The sequence below is a fragment of the Gopherus evgoodei genome, chromosome 1, assembly GCF_007399415.2.
Source record: "Gopherus evgoodei ecotype Sinaloan lineage chromosome 1, rGopEvg1_v1.p, whole genome shotgun sequence".
NCBI classification, from domain to species: Eukaryota; Metazoa; Chordata; order Testudines; family Testudinidae; genus Gopherus; species Gopherus evgoodei.
In genome coordinates, this window is record NC_044322.1 from 315,671,891 (window position 1) to 315,693,757 (window position 21,867).

General features: G+C 43.0%; 1 protein-coding gene across 5 annotated transcripts in view; it reads right to left on the bottom strand.

Moving 5' to 3' along the window:
- DOCK4 (dedicator of cytokinesis 4) overlaps nt 1–21,867 on the bottom strand; it is a 422,511-nt gene that overhangs the window by 73,807 nt on the left and 326,837 nt on the right. For all 5 annotated transcript variants that reach the window (XM_030549017.1, XM_030549015.1, XM_030549016.1 and 2 more), the window contains one exon: nt 6,000–6,094. In XM_030549017.1, the coding sequence (XP_030404877.1) occupies nt 6,000–6,094 (95 nt within the window). The remainder of the gene's footprint in view (nt 1–5,999; nt 6,095–21,867) is intronic.

Here is a 21,867-nt window from a genome sequence, read left to right on the forward strand (position 1 = left end):
CATAGAATATTAGGGTTGGAAGGGACTTCAGGAGATTATCTAGTCCAACGCCCTGCTCAAAGCAGGACCAATTCCCAACTAAATCATCCCAGCCAGGGCTTTGTCAAGATAACTGATTTAGGAGTTCTTCAATCACATGGCCTTCCGCTGCAGTTTATGATTAGAAGCATTGCTAAAATGGTATTTAGTTTCAGCTAACTTAGGTAGTAAGCAGATGTTATACTGAACAGAAACATGAAGAAAATATTTTCCATTATGAAGACTAAAACACACTTGTAATAGCAACATTCTTGCCAACAATGCTTAGGAGCTTAAGTAATTACCCTTTTTGTTGCATATATAATTATGGAGTCTTGATTTGTCCATTACAGATTAATGTCTGACTAATTATATAAATTATACAGAACAAGACAGTATCAAATGAGGGCTTTTATTTTATTCCATTGTTTAGTCATTATAAGTGACAGACATAGGAGACAAGATCTTTTCCATGTCCCTATTTCTGTCACACGACATTTGAAAAATATGTATTTCTCCTATTTTTATACCATTTCTCTCTTTTTGTTTGCAACTGTCTCAGTTTCTTAAATTTTGGAAGAGTTCACTCACATTTTGTGCCACCTATTCTCAAAGTGAAAATATGTCAGCAATTCTGGTGGTGCACATTTGGCAATTTTGCAAAGCCACTCAGTGATATTAGTCAGTGATGGACATTCAAGCACTCAGAATTGTAGCAGCTGTCATATAATGGATGCTTGATCATAAATCATTCATCTTTGGCTCCTTAGGTACAGAACACTCCTCCCTAAGCCTCTCTGTTTTTGATTTATAGCAGACAGCATCCAACTAAGGATGACCTTATTTGAAAATACACATCAGATGCCACATCATTACTGACAAGATAGTGAAAAAAGAAAAATTTCACAGGAGCCAGGGCAGCAAAATAAAAATATATCCCCATATGGATCCTTCAGCATCAGAAGACCCAAAAGCTTTTAATTAATAGAAGTTCTGCATGTGTAAAGAGGAAAAAAATAAGTGAAAGACAGATATTTGTAATGTGCTATAGCTTCTCTATGTTTACACCTCTCCCCTGGTCGCAGACAATGTGGTTGCACATCTCTTCCTGAAAATACTGGATACAATTCAGACTTGACTCTGGGGACAGGAGGGTGACAGGATAGGAGTCCCACCTGTCCCCAGTGCTTCTGGTGATCTGACTGCTGTTGAGGGAGTTTAGGCTACATCTTTCCTGGAAGCTGTTGCTTTTACCTCCTCCTTTACCTTTCCCTCTTCCCAGCACAAGCATACATAGCTGAGGGAGGGTCTATCTAGCCCTAGTGCTGCAGCTGCCCCAACCACAATTTCTGTCTGATTGAAGTAGGAAGTGCCCCTTCCCTCAAGTGATCCTAAGTCCCAACTGCTCATCTCCAGGAAGTTGATAGTTTGGAGCTTTTCTGACCTTGACTACATTCCTTATGCATTGTGCTGTCCTGGACACATTCCCCAACCTGATGGATTGCTATCCATTGTTAGAATTTGGGGTCCAGTTGTGGCTGATTCTCCCATCACTTGGGCTTCTGATCACCACAAACTGAGGGACTGAATCACTCTGCAAGGTAACTTCACTCTCCTTTGCTTCTGTTTGGAATGGTTTCAGGTCCTTTACGGGTTTGTCTGCACTGCAACAGAGGTGGGTCTGCAGCACACTTAGACATACCCAATCGAGATACTTGCTAAAAAGGGCTAGCTCATGCCATCGTGGTTGAGTATAATCCCACCTAGAACCTTGAGTACATTCTCCAGCAGTTAGCCTGTACCATTGCCCATGTTACGACAACTGCACTGCTAATTTTAGTGACAAGACTTGATCAAAGGTAACTCAGGTGTGCCCATAAGTGCTGCAATCACACTTCCCAAATGTAAACATGCCCTAAAAGAAAACTCTGAAGTTCTCACCCCCATGGAATGAGACCAAAAGATCTACAAGCTAAAGATGGATAAAATGACACTCAGAGTCACAGTAAGTGGCTGGAGGGAGAGATGAGTGAATCTTGTTGAACTCTTCCTGGAGAAGGAAAACAGAATCTTTGTACTCTAGTACCATGTAGAGTTTCAGGGCTTGCTGCTTAAGGTCTTTCCCTCTGTTTCCAAGTCTCCCTAAAGTCTGTCTGAAGGAGGAGGACTTAAAAAAGATGGCAAATCCTATTTAGTTTTTGGAGAGGTAATATCTATCCTTGAAGTTAGCCAGAGAAAGAGAACAAGCAGGTTGTCTCGTGACGGCAGCCACCAACTTCCTCTCTATTGCTTCAAACATGTCTGAAGAAAGAGCCTCTCATGACTCAGGCATCCCTTGGTGCCAACTCGCACAGGGCATGCACAGGGTTTTTCATATACCCCCTAAGTCGGATATCTGAATGTTAGGTGGCATGTAATGTTCCAGCAAGAGCTAGTAGCCCACTGGTCATCATAACTATTGTAGAACGTACATACATGTAATATGTAAGGAATTATCTATCTATATTAAAATTATGTTTTTAAGGTCTTGGAGTTAAGGCAAATCACTAGGAGGTAACATGTCTCAGACATGTTTCTTTCAGGCAGGAGGTAATGGACACCTATCTCCCTGTCCAGGCCGTTGTGTATTGTATGCCGCACAATGTATCCTATTTGCACATTAGCCAGAGCCTATATAAAAGACTGCAAAATCTACAAGAGAGAAAATCTATAGGAATAAACAATATTCATATACAGGACACTCCTGTGCTGTAAAGACAAAGCAGTGGACTGTTATATCTTGGGGGGCAAAGAAACACATAGCGTCCTTCAACTGGGAGACAAACTGACAGTATACATGCCTCATGAAAGGGGGATCACAGCCAATCTGGCTGCAAAGTGGTACAAAGGTTTTTGGTGAGCGTTACTTTATATGACATGAGAGTATCCAGTTAACTAAGCCTAGGATCCCAAATGGATGTTATGGTTTTATTTCATACATAACCATTTCATTCCAATACTTCTACTTGGTACTATGCCAGTCTCTTTGCTTTGTTAAGTAGATTTATACTCAATTTCACTCTGAACCTATCAAAGTGCTGTGCGTTGAGGGAAGTGGTATCTAAGGTGTAATTAGTAAGCTGGGGTATTTCTTTGGAAACAGCAGATCTGTGAATTCTGCAAATGTCCAGAGGACCAGAGGCTGGATGCTCCAGGGAGACACTCAGAGAGTTTAAGGGTGGGAGTGTCCAGTGCTAATTTGTAGTGTGACAGTCTGGGCTGTAGCCTACAATAGAGTGGTTAGGTTGCTCATGGCAAGTGGAGTTGGGGATCTGACCCATGGCAGGCTTCCTCACGCTAAGGGCAGGGGGCAGTGAGGAACCTCACAACCCTGGATTCCCCTGGGAAGCACCACAACCTCTCTCCTACTTCTCCAGTTTTGGGTTATCTGGATCCAAAACAAAGTTTCCCTTCTTCAGGGGAGGAACCACAGTTTTTGGAAGAAAAATTAGGCTCTGGAGTGCTTTTGAGCTTTATTCTGGTGGATTTGGGGGGAGGGGGGGATAGTGGTTTGTTTTTTTGGCCTTTTGGTTTACTTTTGCCTCTGGTGGAGATGGCTGTCATTAATGGAGACCCAGCCTCTTTTCTTGTCTGATGTTCCCTTTTGTGTCTTAGCCACTTGGTACCACTCCCCATCCAATATATAATTGATGAAGTACAAGGGAATATCCCTTAGAGAACCCAGATTTTCCTTCTGGAAAGAAGGGAGTCAGAAAAGATGCCAGATTTCTCAACAATTACGCTCTTAAGAATCTGGGCTAGCATCTTGTAGTTCTTCCCATTAGAGGTGAATTGGAATAATGAGTTCAAGAAGAGTCCCAGGTCAGTGAGAACAGCTGGGTTTGCTGAGCCACAGGAGCTAAAGACTATTGCCCCACAACTCCAGAAGCATCTCTGTAGTGATCTCATCTGCTGTGTCTTAGAGCCTCAGAATGTCACCTAACTCCTCAGTCCCTTCCTCTGGCTCAGGAAGGTGCTCTGGTTGGTGGCTCAGCTACTCTTCTGTGGCTCTTTGCAGGAAGAGAAGTTCTTAGCTTTGGGCTTTTCCTGGGGCCCTGCTCCACATGACTAATAAATGGAGAGGAGTTCAGCAGATGGTTCCAATTAGGTTAAAAAGCCCCAGATGTGTTGGTTTTCTAAGGCAGAGCAGAGAATGGGGGCTCAATGCTGCCCTCAAAAGCAGGTATAAAAGATAAGATTGCACTGGATAGGGTTGGAATGATGAATTTCCACCTTGATTATCCTGTCAGAGGCACAACGATGTAAAGGGCCTGGCCAACATCCCCCACCCCCCAGTTTTGCAGACAAGCCAGAGCTGCCTCTGGTATTTACATTAAGAGAGGTGCAGGCCAATATTATCAGAATGGTGGAGAGGCCAAGATCCAGAAACCCCTTTCTACAGGAATATTTTTCTCTTCACAAATCGCCATATGATATAGCATCAAAGTGAATTTTTATCTCCCTTAATCTCTCTCATGGAATCAATTCCCAGCATGAGCTATTATCATTATTCCAGTATCTATCTTGTTTGTTGATGGAGCTGGTCACATGGTTCCCACCTCGGCAGTCAACAATGGCATGATGTGAATTCAGTAACAGCAATGCTTGTTGCTAACTAGGATAATGGTGAGGCCAATAGCCTCCTCGCAGAGCTCAAAGACTTCACCTTTAGCTGATTTGATCATCGTCAATCTGGGGAATGAATGTCAAGGTCACTCCTAAATCTCAGTGTTCTATATGTCAGCTGTTGCCAAGCCATCTGACAACCCAGCTGTTTCTGAAATATGTAACACTTTCTTATATTACGTTCTCATTTTGAAGGTTCTTGTGTTTTTCTCTTTCACGTTTCTCGATTTATTTCCTCAGTATGATTACTCAGCCATATGTTCTCCCACTCTGTCTCATCTTTCGTAAACCTCACGAAGAAATAAATGATCACATCCATTCCTTGATTATTAGCATTTCTCACTGAAATTTAAACTCAGAAAGATGAGGAGAATTAAATCAGGTGAGAAAAATAAGTGAGGGAAAATATTTGCCTCCTAAATCACAAGAAAGCTTGACAAATGCTCACACATGGACACACAGTCATGGGACACCAAGTATTGCTGAACTGAGCCATAATAGGCAGGGACTGTTATAATGAGTTTGTGCAGCATCATTGGAGCCTACAGGCACTGCCACAATACAAACAAGTAACAATAACAGTAATGATAATGGTTTAATTCCTGTCAAGTGTCACCCCTGGGATTATAAAAACAAAACATTTAGCTGTTTAGTGATCTTGGTGAAATTAGTTTGGTGGTTTCAGTCCAGCTGCCAGTGATCAGTATTCACATCAGAAAAACTGAAATGTTGCTGGCAGCCTCTTAGGTGCAAGAAATGAATAAGCAAAGAGGTGGCTTCATTGCAGTCACTGAGGCACATTGGCAGGGCAGTGGATGGAAGCCTGCACTACGACTGCTGCACCTCTACCTGTTTTGTGAATAGAGATGATGAATTTGGGCACTTTTCACAAGCCCTATTTTTTAAAAAATGTTCTTGCAACAGTTTGATTTCCTTTTGGGAACAAGCAGATCTGAATCATTACCAACTTATTATTTTAATAAAAGTTATTTAGATGAAGTTCTGTAATAATTTGCCATTTGCAACTTGGAAAAGAGAGATGGTAATTATTAACAACTGCCTTTCTGTAAACATATTGAAGTGGGCTCCAGGTTATAAAGAGTTGATTAAAATTAATTCTCAACAGTATAAAGGATACCAGTTAGGTCATGTGACAATTAACTGAAAGGATCAGGAGAATTATAAAAATATTTTGTGTCCATCGAATATTGTAAATGGAAAGATTTAAAGGAAATTTTGCACATTTATTATACATAGCTCACAAGTATATTCACTCCTCTCAAATATTAATTATACTGTATTTAAAAATGTCTTACTTGTTAGCAACCAAACGCATCACAGTCCAGTCTTTTGGAAACATCTCAGGTCGTATGAGTATTCGAAACACAGTAAAAATTTGCAGCAGGAAATCCTAAGGAAGGAAGACAGGAAACCTCACTATCTTTTTGTTTAAAATAAAGGAAAAATGAACTCCAAAAATATTTTCCTAACCACAATAAAAGCAATTACAGAAAAGAGCAGAACCACAAATATTGTGACACTTGTTTCCAGGAGTACTTTTTTTCCCACACTTCCTTGCTTCCCAAGGAAACATCAATAAATTGTTTACTCACTTTTCCTAAAAATAGCGAAAATGATTTAATGTGTTATATTTGAGTGACAATGACATACAGAAGGGAGAAATCTCAAAGATACTCCAAGTTTCCCATACATACATTTCCACAGAGGTGCTCCCATGAGCACTTTGCAAGCCAAAGCAACATTTCCTGAGTATTACAGAGATCTTAATGCCTCAGTGATCATGTCCATTTTTCATCACTCCTAAAATGTGTAAGCATATCTCCACTGTATGCAGCAGGAGGTCAGAAACTGAGGGGACATACTTATAGGACTGGGCCATAGGGATGACTAGGCCAGAGACTTTTAACCCCAGCGGTCTTGCTTTAGGCAGGTCAATTATTCTCTCTGCCTCATTCTTTTCACTTGTAAAAATAGCTAATGTTTGTAAACTGCTTTGAGGATACAAAGCACCATTTCTGAGCTGAGTAATCTCAAATAATTTAAATCAGTAAGATGAGTGAAATTAAAGAGCCTCAGTAGAGAGTCTTTCAAATCTTTATAAATAAAAAATTCCTGGATAAGGCATTACTTCCAATAGCCCATTCTTATTTCGTTTAACATTGTCTGTATTTTTCTAGTAAGCAAAGTGAGCATCATATCATGAAAAATGTGATGCGAAGGGTATTATTAGCTGAACAGAATCAATTGCAGCACATGACCTTGGAACAACAGTATTTGATTCTGCCTATCTCAATTGTATTGAATTAGCTCCCTATATAGATTTGATGCAGATACAAGCTGAGGATATCCAATAGTTCTGAATGCCCAGAACTATTGGGCCCTTCAAACCCAGTATTTACTGAATTGTAGGTGATGGACATTGCCTGATGCTGAGATGGTTCCTGAAAGGGAAGTACAGCACCTAAGGATGACTTTCAAGATGCCTGCGCCCAACAAGCTGGAAGCAGTTTACACTAACCAGACTTTTTTTCCCCACAGCAGCATGCTGAAAAAATCCCTGTGTTTATGGTATGGAGGGCATTATTTGTCATGGATGCCAGGCTAGCTACATTGCTGCCCTTTCTTGGGGTCTCTCTGAATGCATCCCTCAAAGAGGTCAGGCCTTGGGCCTTTAGCTCTCTGAATTTATCCACTCTCAGAGTAGAGTATCAGAGAGGTAATTGTGTTAGTCTGGCTCTGTAAAAGCAGCAAAGAATCCTGTGGCACCTTATAGGCTAACAGACGTTTTGGAGCATGAGCTTTCGTGGGTCAATACCCACTTCGTTAGATGCATTCACCCACGAAAGCTCATGCTCCAAAACGTCTGTTAGTCTATAAGGTGCCACAGGATTCTCAGAGTAGGACACTAGTTAGGCCCTCTTGATACCAATCACATCTAATTCAGCAAGTCTAACTGGGGATGGGTCCTGCCAGGGTTTCTCTTTGGGATTCCGTGATAGTATATGTTTGTAGTGAGACACAAATGGCTTCTTCAGAACAAAACCTGATTTATTTTGCCCAAAAGACACACAACGCTTAGAGAACTATATTTACAATGACAGAGACCTGCATGCATAATCTCCTCCCTAAGCTTAGCCTCTCGGCATAGAGAGAGAGAGATCGAGAGAGATCAAAGGGGTCTGGCTTATTCCTCGTCTCTGAATTGGGAGAAACAGCCTGCACTGTTTGCAGCCTTTTCCCTCTGTCTGTATCTCAGCCCTTGTCTACACTACAAGTTTAAGTTGAAGTTAGCAGCGTTAGGTCAATTTAACTCTGCACCCGTCCACATGAACGAGCCTGTTTTGTTGATTTATAGGGCTCTTAAAATTGATTTCTGTACTCCTCCTCGGCGAGGGGTTTACAGCTAAAATCAACCTCGTTGGGTCCAATTTGGGGTAATGAGGACACAATTTGACAGTATTGGCCTCTGGGAGCTATCCCAGAGTGCTCCATTGTGACCGCTCTGGACAGCACTCTCAACTCAGATGCACTGGCCAGGTAGACAGGAAAAGCTCTGGGAACTTTTGAATTTCATTTCCTGTTTGGCCAGCATGATGAGCTGATCAGCACAGGTGACCATGCAGTACCAAAATCGCAAAAGAGCTCCAGCATGGATCGAACGGGAGGTACTGGATCTGATCGCTGTATAGGGAGAAGAATCCATGCAGGCAGAACTCCGTTCCAAAAGACAAAATGCCAATACATGAGCCAAAATTTCCAAGGGTATGATGGACAGAGGCTACAACAGGGATACAGAACAGTGCCGCGTGAAAATTAAGGAGCTCAGGCAAGACTACCAAAAAACAAAGGAGGCAAATGGTCACTTCAGGTCAGAACCCCATACATGTTGCTTCTATGATGAGCTGCATGCAATTCTAAGGAGGACCTCTACCTCTACCTCTACCCCTACCCCACCAGTGTCCGTGGACACCTGCAAGGGGGGAGTCTCATGCATCTGGGATGAGGATTTTGTGGATGATGAAGATGAGGAGGAGGTTGTTGAGGATAGCGCACAGCAGGCAAGCGGAGAATCCCTTCCCTCTGGCAGCCAGGAACTGTTCATTACCCTGGAGCCAATACCTCCCAACCCTCCCAAGGCAGGCTCCCGGACCATGAAGCCAGAGAAGGCACCTCTGGTGAGTGTACCTTTGTAAATATAATACAGAGCATAAAAGCAAGCATGTTTAATGATTAATTTGCCCTGAAGACTTGGGATACATTCACAGCCAGTATAGTGTAACCCTTCTGCCCCTCTGAGTTGGCAGCAACAAGGGCTGGGTTCAGTATCCACGGGTTCCGTTTCAGTAACGCAATGCATAACCGGCTCGAGCCCCCACCCAGTGACCTGGGACACTCACATACCACATCCCCCTGGGCGCCTCTAGGAGGCAATACTTCCCCTCTCGCAAGCACGGAGTCTGAGTGTAGCAAAATCTTTTTAATAAAGGAAGGAATCAATGCGGCATCCCATTGGAGAAACACCACAAACAGGGTTATAACACAAACCATAAACAAAAACCCACCTCCAAGTATGTTCGGCAATGTCCCTTTTCCCCTTGGGGTTTTGAGTCCAATCACCCCAAAGTCCAACAACCCAAAAGTCCCTGGTCAATGCCACCCCAGAGTTTGAGAGGTTATCTGTAGAGGTCCCTCCCCCCAGCCTGGGTAGAAAGGGGCACCTTACGTGGTCCAGGGCCAACTGCCCTGCCTCTCTGTGGGTTCTGCTTCTGCCTTCTCCACAAACTGCTCCGCTTTACCAGCCACTCCACTCTGCTCCTCCAGCTGTCCTCACAAACTGCTCCGCTCCACCAGCTGCTCTGCTCCATGAGCTGCTCCAGTTCTCCCTGCAAACGGCTCGGCTCCGCTCGCTCTGTGGGCCACTCCACCCCATCCCACAGCTACTCCGCTCTGCCAGTCGCTCCGCTCCACCAGCTGTCCCGTGATCCACTCCAGCCATCCCCACAAACTGCTCCACTCCGCCAGCTGCTCTGTTCCTCAGTATAGCTTCAGGCTCCCCCACTAGTTAGCACAGTACTCAGCGCTCTCAGCTCAGTAATTTCAGCTCTTTAGTGATTTCAGCTCTTAGTGATCTCAGCTCATAGTAGGGGAGCCCCAGTGCTAGTGCACCATTAGCCCAAAGTGAGTTCAGCTCAGTCACCTGTATCTAGATTCTTAAGGGAATAAAAAATCAACCTTGACATTCCACAGTGGAGAGAGGAGGGGGTGGAACTGGTGCTTCTGGCTCCACAAGGAGACTGCACCACCAGGCACAGATACCTGTCCCCAGCCTCTCTCAATTCACTGGGTTTTGGAACCCATGTCCCTTGTCTGGCAAATACCACCCAACTGAGGTTGAGTCATTTCTGTCACAAAGCAGTCCCACAGCTCGGCAGCCTGGGATGGGGTAGGCGTGCCTATGCAAATACACTCTCTGAAATTCCTTCCACCAGATGTCAGGGTAGAGCTCATCCTGACTCTGCTTACATCAGCTACTGGAAAAGTCTGTTAATGTGTCTCGGGATGGAGTGGAAATCCTCCAGAGATATCTCCATGAAGCTCTCCTGGAGGTACTCTAAAAGCTTTTGCAAAAGGTTTCTGGGGACTGCAACCTTATTCCACCCTCCATGGTAGGCCACAAGCTAGTAGCAAGTAGTCTGGAATCACTGCAGAACAAAGCATTGCAGAGAGTGGGCCCGGTCTTTGCTGGATTCAAGCAACATCCGTTCTTTATCTCTTTGTGTTAGCCTCAGGAGAATGATATCATTTGTGGTCACCTGGTTGAAATATGTGAAATTTGTTTAAGGGGACATTCAGAGATGTCTGTTCCTGCTGGGCTGTTTGCCTTTGGCCAAAAAGAAATCATCCTCGCTGTTAGCCATGCGGTAGGGGGAGGCCTGTTCATGCAGAGCTGTTCGCGTTTGGCTGACAGGGATCTTCCCTGATACTAGGCATGCAGTGAGGGGGTGGTGGTGGTGAAGCGATCATCCCAGAGAATTGGGGTGGGGGTGCTGTACATTCACCCTAAAACCGCAGGCACTCTTTTTAAATGGCCAACCCAATGGGCTTTGCTTGGTATGGGAAAGGAGGGTGCTGCTGTTTGAAACCGTTCCCACAGGTTATGAACGTTGAAGAAGCCAAAACCCTGTGCCTTATCATGACTGACTGCAAGCTGAATTCTGTTGCCCAGCTGAGCGTGTGTGATGTCTCACAACAGGCACTCAACCGGCAGGCACTCAATATGAGAGGCAAAATGCGACCTTGTACGCACATGTGCTATGTAATGTGAATCACTTGGTTCAGTGAGAAATAGTTTTCCCTTTGTTCTCTAAAATGTATGTTTTTAAATACTATTCTCCTTTTTTTATCTCCAGCAGCTGCAACTGTTTCAGCACTCCATCATCTCCGTCCCAGAGGCTAGCACAGATTAGAAGGGGGGAAAAAGGCACTCGCGACGACCTGTGGAGAGCAAATGCAGTCCTCCTGCACTGAAAGAGCTCAGCAGAATGTGTGGAGGCAAACAATGGCAGAGTCTAGGAAAGCATTAAATGAACACAATGAGAGGAGGGAGAATGCAATGCTGAGGCTAATGGAAGAGCAAACTGACATGCTCAGGCGTCTGGTGGAGCTGCAGGAAAGGCAGCAGGAGTACAGACCGATAACCACTTGCCCTCCTCCCCAAGTTCCATATCCTCCTCACTCAGATGCCCAAGAACGCGGGGGGGGGAGAGGTGGAGGGGGACAGGAGGCTATGGGCACCCAGGCACTCCACCCCAAGCAACAGAAGGCTCTCATACAATAAGTTTTGAACTGTAGTGTGGCCTTGTCCTTCCCTTCTCCCCTCATCCACCACCCCACCTGGTGCTTCCCTTCTCACCCACCCCTCCCGAGCTACCTTGTGGGTTTTCCCCTTATTTGTGTTGCATTAATAACGAATGCACGATTTTGAAACAATAATGACTTTATTGCCTCTGAAAGTAGTGATTGAAGTGGGGAGGATAGTCGGCTTACAGGGAAGTAGAGTCAACCAAGGGGGCAGGGTTTCATCAAGGAGAAACAAACAGAACTGTCACACAGTAGCCTGGCCAGTCATGAAACTGGTTTTCAAAGCCTCTCTGATGCACAGTGCACCTAGCTTTGCTCTTCTAATTGCCCTGGTGTCTGGCTGCTCAAAATTGGCTGCCAGGTGATTTGCCTCAACCTCCCACTTCACCATAAATGTCTCACCCTTATTCTCACAGATATTGTGGAGGACACAGCAAGCAGCAATAACAATGGGAATATTGGTTTTGCTGAGGTCTAATCTAGTCAGTAAACTGCACCAGTGCACTTTTAAATGTCCATATTCACATTCTACCACCATTCTGCACTTGCTCAGCCTATAGTTGAACTGCTCCTTACTACTGTCCAGAGTGCCTGTGTATGGCTTCATGAACCATGGCATTAAGGGGTAGGCTGGGGCACCAAGGATAACTATAGGCATTTCAACATCCCCAACAGTAATTTTCTGGTCTGGGAAGTAAGTCCCTTCCTGCAGCTGTTCAAACAGATCAAAGTTCCTGAAGACGCGAGCGTCATGCACCTTTCCCAGCCATTCCACATTGATGTCAGTCAACTGTCCCTTGTGATCCACCAATGCTTAAAACACCATTGAAAAGTACCCCTTGCGGTTTATGTACTGGCTGCCAAGATGGTCTGGTCCCAAGATAGGGATATGCGTTCCGTTTATTGTCCCTCCACAGTTAGGGAACCCTATTGCAGCAAAGCCATCCACCATGACCTGCACATTTCCCAGAGTCACTACCCTTGATAGCAGCAGCTCAGTGATTGCGTTGGCTACTTGGATCACAGCAGCCCCCACAGTAGATTTGCCCACTCCAAACGGATTCCCGACTGACCGGTAGCAATCTGGCATTGCAAGCTTCCAGAGGGCTATCGCCACTCACTTCTCAACTGTGAGGGCTGCTCTCGTCTTAGATTCTTGTGCTTCAGGGCAGGGGAAAACAAGTCACAAAGTTCCATGAAAGTGCCCTTACTCATGCAAACGTTTCACAGCCACTGGGAATCATCCCAGACCTGCAACACTGTGCGGTGCCACCAGTCTATGCTTGTTTCCTGGGCCCAGAATCAGCATTCCTTGGCAGGAACCAGCCCCATTACCACCACAATCTCCAAATTGCTAGGGCCTGTGCTTTGAGAGAAGTCTGTGTCCATGTCCTCATCACTACTGGATCGAGCTGTCATCACCTTGTCACCTGCTTTTGCAGGTTCTGCACATGCTGCACGATAATGCACGAGGTGTTTACAATGCTCACAGCAGCAGCAGTGAGCTGAGCGGGCTCCACGCTTGCTGTGGTATGGCGTCTGCAGGAGAGCAGAGTTGCAGTGGAAGATGATGGATGCCTTGAGAATGGATATTTAGACAGAGCGACAAGAGCACCTGCGAGGTGGATTCATAGCACCAGAAGAGCAGAGTTGCAGCAGAAGTGGTGGATGATGACATGTGCCCGTAGAATAGATATTTATACAGAATGATGAGAGGACCTGCCAGGTGGATTCCTGGCACCAGGAGAGCAGTGGATGATGACGGTTAGCAGTCCTACTGCACCGTCTGCTGACAGCAGCACCCAGGACACAACAGCAGCAGCGACGGTGAGCTGAGCTGAACGGGCTTCATGCTTTCCGTGGCATGGCATCTGCACGGAAAAAAGGTGTGAAACGATTGTCTGCCATTGCTTTCACGGAGGGAGGGGCAACTGACGACATGTACCCAGAACCACCCGTGACAATGTTTTCGCCCCATCAGGCATTGGGAGCTTAACCCAGAATTCCAATGGGTGGTGGAGACTGTGGGAACTGTAGGATAGCTACCCACAGTGCACTGCTCCATAAGTCGATGCTAGCCATGGTAGTGAGGATGCACTCTGACTTAATGTGCTTACTGGGGACATACGCAATAGACTGTATAAAACTGATTTCTAAAAATCGACTTCTATAAAATCAACCTAATTTCGTAATGTAGATGTACCCTCAGTCAGACTGGCAGCCTTTTCACTGATACATCCTGGCCAGTCTCTCAGATCATCCAAAAAATCCATCCTTTTTCTAGGGGAAAAGGAGCTAGGTCTTTGAGGAGCTAGGTTTCCTGACACCAGGCTTAGCCTTGGGAAGAATAAAGATGGATTGAGCCAGCTAGGTGAATTTTCCCCACCAATTGATGGCCCAGTCATTCTTATCTTAATTCCTTTGAAGCTGTTTATGTGAGGCTGATTTATCCCTTTCACTGTTTTACTTTCCCATCAGCTTCTGTAACAACCTCTTTACAGCCTTCTTTGATATAGCTCTCTGCATTCAGTCATACAGCACGGAAAACAGTCACACGTAATATTCATAAAATATAATATAGATATTTTCCTAGTTTGTCACACTGTTTCTGGTCAAAATTTGTTCAATGCAGTTTTTCCTCTCTAAATATGATTAATTTAACAACAAAAATCCCACCCTAAAAACAAACAAACAAATCAAAAACAAAACAAAAAAGTTGCACAAGCCTTGGATTTCAAGGGATCTTAAAATAACTATACATTTAGATACCTTGATGACAATCTGGGTAAGCTACACCAGAACAATTATTTTCTAAATTGTGTAATTTTAACAGAAAAATAAGAATATTGCAAATCTGTTTCATAAACCCAGTGACAAATTATATTAACAAAACATGCATTTGAAGTGCCTGATACAGTAATTAAAGTCATATGGAAATTTACAGTTGTGATTTTATACAAATGCAATTATTTTGTTCTTTTTATACACACACACACCCCGTATGTAATTAAGGTTGTAAATTTGCAGCTGTGATTTATATATATGTAAAGCACAATTGCAAATGTCCAAACAACTTTAATTATGGGGCACCTTAAAAAAAATACACACACACACACACAAAGAGCGCGAGTGAGAGAGAGAGCGAGCGAGGGCGAGCTATGAATTATTCTGGCTCTATATAAGTGGGAGAAAGGTGAAGCAAGGGGAGAGGAGTAGGAGGAAAGAAACATTTTCCAAAACTGAGCTTTTTGTAATATTTGCTGATAGGCTATAATGTCTTCAAGAGAGCAAATAATCCATAGATAATTTTTAGTTTATTTTATTTCTTAGAAATCATACAGTGTTTGGTTTTTAGTTTTTGTTTAGGTTTTTTTATTTTGGTAACACGTTTACCCAAGGATTCACTACAGCTTTGTGAGAAAAATAACATGTACATATATAAATTTAGTAACAGTTCAATTATTGGTGTTTTACTGTCTAGGGCATTAGTTGGCTAGAATCCATCCATATGTCAGCACTACTCCCCAAATACTAAGTGCCAAGCAGTTAAACTCTATAATCACTTTAAAATAAATTCCATAGCACATTTCTTGTCAGAATTAGGCCTCCAGGTGGCATAGGATAAAATTGCTCGTTTCTGTTTCATGGTCCCTATATTCCAAAATCCTCATGAGGCATTACTAACAGGTACTACTTGCTGCAAATCAATTTAATAATCTGAAATTCCAAATACATTTGCTTTTCCATAAACTATTGTCTCACACAGCTGTACCAGCCCCAATGAACCATCATAATGATTCAGGAACAGATTTTAACATTTAAAAAGCATTTCAGCTGGCAGTATAACTGCAGTAACGTTTGGTCGGTTGGAGTACAGTTATAATTAATGTCTCGTATATCTCAGATTTTAATTGGCAGCATGGGAGTAGTTTCTCCTTTTTCTATGCTCCAGGCAACCAAACATGGTCTCTTAATAATCCTAACTGAAATTTATATAAAAACTCTTCCATATTTTACTGCAAGATGCAAGCCACTTCACAAAAGTGACATTTTGTGCTATTTCTTCCAGCAGCAATATTCTTTTGTGCCAACAAATGGAATATGTGTACTGTTGTGATTCAATGCAAGGCACAGCCTTTTGAAATAGTGAAGTTATTTGTTGATTTCTTCCACAAGTGCCTTTGAGCTTTCGTCCATATAGTCTTCTTACATGGAAGAAACTGCCCCAAACTAGTGAAGCACAGAACTCAAAGCCTACAAGCTAAGGGGGGTAAATTGGCTTTAAACCACTTTTGCACCCTTCCAACCATCGGCTGCTGTAGGGGCTAGAGTGTGGCTGTCCCATAGGTAGGGTGACAAGATAGCAAGTGTAAAAAATTGGGACAGGGGGTGGGGGATCATAGGTGCCTATATAAGAAAAAGCCCCCAAAATCAGGATTGTCCCTATAAAATTGGGACATCTGGTCACCCTATCTATAGGTCACAATACTACAACCTGCATCCGTATCCTTGACATGCCACTCCTTCCCCCAGTCTAGCCCTCTGCATTTGGGCTTGTGATGGGGTACCTGGAAGGCAGTCTGAGAACTGTCTTCCACAGTGCCTGTCCTGGGGAGAATCCTCCCCAGATTGCAATTGGGACTTTTAAGAACCCTTTATACCACTCTAGCCCTCTTACGTATTGTGTGAGGGGCCAGAGCAAGGACGAAGATCTCACCCATAGTCTGTAAAATTACTATCCTGTCCTCCTTCAAATCTCTCCTGCAGACCCACTCTGTCACTTTGTCTATGGTAAACTATAAATTGATAAAAAGCAACAAAGAGTCCTGTAGCACCTTATAGACTAACAGATGTATTGGAGCATAAGCTTTCGTGGGTGAATACATGCATCTGACGAAGTGGGTATTCACCCACGAAAGCTTATGCTCCAATACATTTGTTAGTCTCTAAGGTGCCACAGGACTCTTTGTTGCTTTTTACAGATCCAGACTAACACGGCTACCCCTCTGATACGATGAATTGACAAAGGTTAGATAGATGGCCAGCAGGGACTTCTGATCTGTGCACATAGCTGGCTTTTGTTAGTGCTCATCTTGCTGTTTCCTATTCCTCCTTCTCCTCCTCTTTCCCACTCCTTTTTAGTTTTTGTAATTCCAACTGTTCCATTTCATGTTAAATTAGATTTGAGCTCTTTGGGGCAGGGACTGTCCTTCCACAATAGTGCTCTGAACCTGACTGGTGCCCCTAGGCATTATTATAAAATATATACATTAAAAGTTATATAAAATTAGTTTGTACTTAGTGGTGTCCCTCCTCCCTGACCTCCAAAAAGAGAAAGAAAGCAGTAGCTCTGCTACTATAAAATTATACTGAAAGGTAAACAAAAAGACATACATAATCTTAATTATATACACTTGAAAGCGATGCTGCCAAATGAAATTGCATCAGTTTCAAAAACTGAGTAAAATGGAGTTTCAAGTGCTATATTTCTGTCCCTGAATTCTTTGTCATTTTCTTGTCATTTTACAGCCTCATTTCCTTTCAAAATATATTTTTTTCTTTTCCCTACTGCAAGGTGAAAGAACCACATAAACAACTTGGAGCACTGACTAAAATGAAACAGTAACTATATTCAAAGCACTGTCAAGTATACAAACTAAACCAAAGAAAGGTAGGAAATATTTGTCTATATACACATCTTTTTCAGTTACAACAATCTGAGGTATTACTTGTAGCTGTATTAGATAAAAAATGATTAGATACAAACGTTACTTTTAAATTGATGGTTTCCTTTAAATTATCTTGAGTGGTATATAGTAATTAATGAACTGTGCAGAGTCTTTAGTAGAGTTAGGTGAATACTGTAAACAAAATTACCATTAAAAATAAAATTCCAAATTCCACTTTGATAGTACCTGTAACACTTTTAGTTCCCTTTGCACAAGTGTTCACATGTGAATTTTTGTTTGCACAAGCATTTTTGAAAAGAGAAAATGTCATAAATATTGTGCAAACATATTCATGCAAATGTTCGTACTGCAAGTGTTCATAAGGTCACCTTGGAAATCAGTAGTTTAGGTGACCTATCATTCAGCACAAATAGCAAATTACAAAGGCAGAATACTCAAAGCAATATTCACAGTGAGAGCAATATAAAGTCTGGAATATGTTTACATAAGCCATTTATAAAGTCCCAATCCCTCTAGGTTTTCAGATTACCTTAGACAAGCACTTTGCTCAAATACCTGGCCAAGGTGCCAATGAACTGGTACCATAATGCAATCATCTGATGTCTGCGATCACTGATGTCTTGGCCAAGTCACCCACTCCCCACAAAATACATCAGAGTATCTGTATAAGTCTCCAGCTGTTATGAGAGAACTGGACTTGACGTAACCTGTATCCATCTTGTGCACTTACCGACCATAAACTGGAAGTGAGGACATCACGTAGCAAGAAAGAATTTGGCCTTGCTTAGGCAGATAAAGACATCTGCACAGCTGCAGTGTTATTAACAAGGATAGCTGACCTTGTTCTGAGTGCCTGCGTTTGCAAATTTCTTGCGAGCTGTTTTGCTGATAAGTAAAAATGATGAGTTCTTTGCTGCTGTTAGGGAAATTATTAGCTTATTACAAGTTGTTTTGAGTTAAGCGCTTTGTCTGAAGAAACCTATAAAGAGTTTAGTTAGTGTGTGCACTTTGGAGAAGCTTCAGAGAAACTTAGATTTCTATGAGCAAGATGACACTGACATTTATCTCCCTAACAGCGAGGAGGAAGGCTGGCCACTGGAAACTTGCTATCACTCAACACCACCTCCGATTTTGGGTAACTATATTCTGAGGTGCTCTAGACTGTTGCTATTTTAGATGTGTGCTTTGTACTCAATAAAAACAAGGATTTGGGGGTGGAAGTACTCTTGGGTAGCAATCATTTATCAGACAGAGGTGCTGTGTTCCTCTCTGATTTATTTCTGGACACCGCCTGGAAAACAGAGAATAGTTCATCAATCATCATCACTCCCATAACCACATTGGTCATTGGGGCACCATCACTGATGAGCAACCAGCCGATTGTCTCCACCCCGATGATTGTGTGTTAGTGCGCGAGTCTCTGCGAAGTCCATTCCTGTCCACTCTTTTATGTTGTCAATCCATCTCTTCTTCTCCTCTTCCCCTGTACTATCCCTTGGAGAATGATCTTAGATAGGCCAGATGATCTTATTACATGGCTGTACCACTTCAGTTTGCACTTCTTCATGGTCATCAGGAGGTCTTCACATGATCCAGCGCATTGGGTGATGATGTGGACTTCTTCATTAGTGATGTGGTCGAAGTTGGAGATGTTCAGGATTTTACGAAAGATCTGATCTCTACTACCTATACACCTCTACCCCAATATAACGCTGTTCTCAGGAGCCAAAAAATCTTACCGTGTTACAGGTGAAACCGCGTTATATTGAACTTGCTTTGATCCATGGGAGCATGCAGCCCCACCTCCCTGGAGTGCTGTTTTACTGCGTTATATCCAAATTTGTGTTATATTGGGTCACATTATATCAGTATAGAGGTGTATTTTCTGTTCAAGTTCTGCTGTAAAGGTCCATATCTCACATGCATACAGAAAAATGGAGATGACCAATGCGTATGGTCATTTTAGTTTGGATTCCAGGGAGGAGTTCTTATTCCTCCAAATTGGTTTTAGCTTTGCCACCGCTGCTGCTGTTTGTGAAGCTCTGGCCCGAATTTCTGCCTTGTATCCTTCATCAGTTATGACTGCCCACAAATATTTGAACTGTTTCATTGTCTCCAGCTCTCGTCCACTGATAGTGACGTGAGCTGAACCCATCACATTTGTCTGTCATCAGCTTGGTTTTCTCTGCACTCATTTCCATGCCATATTTTGGGGAGGTTTCATCAAATCATTTCATAAGGTTGGCAAGTTCATCTTCGCTGCCTGCCAGACCATCAATGTCATCAGTGAACCGAAGACTTGAGATTGTTCGCTCGTCAATGCTGACTGTGCATATGTGATCTTCTAGGGCATCAGTCATTATGCGCTCCAAGTAGATGCTGAACAGTGTGGGCAAAAGGCGGCAGCCTTGCTGGACTCCAACAGTGGTACAAAATCACTCTCCTATTGTGCCACTGACAAGAACTGCACTGCTGGCCTTCGCATACAGTTATTGAATGGTAAGAATTAGCTTACGACCAACATTGTACTTCTTCATGGTTGCCCAGAGAGCTTCATGCCATACTCTGTCAAACGTCTTCTTAAAGTCAACAAAGATGTGGTAAATGTCCTGCTGGTGTTGTAAGTACTTCTCACGTAGAACACAAAGGTTGAAAATCTGTTCTGTGGCGGTACTTCTAGCACAAAAGCCAGTCTTGTTCTTCAGCAATGATATTGTTTTCTCGTGGCTTCAATGTGTTCAATATGACTTCCAGCATCACTTTGCTGGGATGGCAAATTAAACTTATCTGGTAATTTTGACAATTGCAGGTTGCCTTTCTTTGGCTGAGTGATGACTAGTGAGTAGAAAATAGTTATCATAGCTTTGAGTTCAGATAACCCCGGCTAACACAGAAACATAGGAAAGAAATGTCACCAGATGACAGGTGCTTTTACTTTTAAAACTTGATTTCATGTTGATGGTGTCTTTTTTTAAAAAACACTACAAAAACAGTATATCATGAAAATTCAATGCTCAAATAAAACAAACATAAGAATACAGAGATAAATGGCAGGATGTAGTTTAGATGGGTGTTGGACTAAAGCATACCTAAGTCAAACAAAATGATTAACATATCAAATGAGAGAGAGAAAGAGAGAAGATTAACACAACACACTGATTCTTATCTTTGCTTTTTCCTTTGATTTATAAACTTCTTATGTTGCATCTGCCATATTCAAGTGAAATAATAAAAAAAAGCTTGTGAGGTTATTTCAAATTGAGAAGTGCAGATATGCTGCTCATGTGTACTGAACATATTCTCAGTGAAAATCAGTATCAAAGCTCACATTGATTTTGATGGGAGTAGGGTTCATTCTCTTGGGGAATAAAAGATGCTGGAGATTAGGCAAACACTGAAAGGGTGCAAGGATGCCACATACTCTGCCCATAAATTCTGTCTTCAGTTGATGGTATTCTTTTGATGACTTGATGCAAAAGGTCGCAAAATGTATCCTTTTCCTTGGAGCTTGATTTGAGTATTGGTGCATAAGCATTAATGATGTTCACGGAGCCAATGGTCATCTGAAGTTTAAGTGAGATGATAACGCTCTGACTTCCCAATGGGTGTTTTTACGAGCTTTAACCACTTGTTTCTCACAGCAAAAACCGTACAGACGATTTTCTTCACTGCTTTTATCTTGCCAAAAGAAGGTATAATTGGCCTCTTGGACAGAACTAGCACCTGCAAGTCTTGTTTCCTGGAGTGCTGTAATGTCAACATTGAGTTTGTACAGCTCACAGTCTATCAAAGCTGACATCCGCATGCTGCTTGTGTATTGTAGGTTGTCATTGTCTGTCAGTCCCAGACACATGGTCCTGATATTCCAGCTTTCATGCCAGAAAGTTCTTGGTTTTTTATTTTTGCCAGGTGCAAGATTTCTGTCTGCCTTTCAACTTTTGGTCTAGCCGCTCGCACCCCATGAGGCAGGCAGACTGTGGTGGGTCAGCACCCAACTCTCTTGGAGCTGCCCAGCTTTGTGGTGGGTGGGGCTGACCAATGGAATGCAGTGATTCTTCCCATCGTTGAAGGTGACCTGTGACACTCTCCTTTATGCCAAACAAGTGCGAGCTTATAACCCATAACTGCCACCTTTCATGTTGTGTCCAAGGTGCCAGAAAGGATGGAGTATCCTCTCCATGTGATGTGGCTGCAACAGTCTGGGTGGTTGATATGGAGGTGCTGCTTCGTCTATGCATCAGCATCCCCTTCTCAACTTCACTGCTTTGGACCAAAGGATGGACTAGAGTTGATATATTTGGAACCAGCTATGCTGCAGGAGTTGCCAGTGCAGAGGAGATCTTCCCTCTGCCCTCCTTTCGGGGCTCCACTCCCAGATTGGTTATCAGCCACAGCTGAGGGGCCAAATCTATCCTGTATGGATGTCATTGGCAAAAAACACTGAGTGAATTTGCTCATACGCCTTTTGTACCTTGTCTTTGTGGACCTAACATTCAACACAGTCAGCAGAGCAGGTCTATTTGCAATACCAGAAAAGATAGGATGCCCATCAACCCTGTTAAGTCTGATATATTCATTTCACAACAACATGAGAGCAACTTTCCTATTTGAT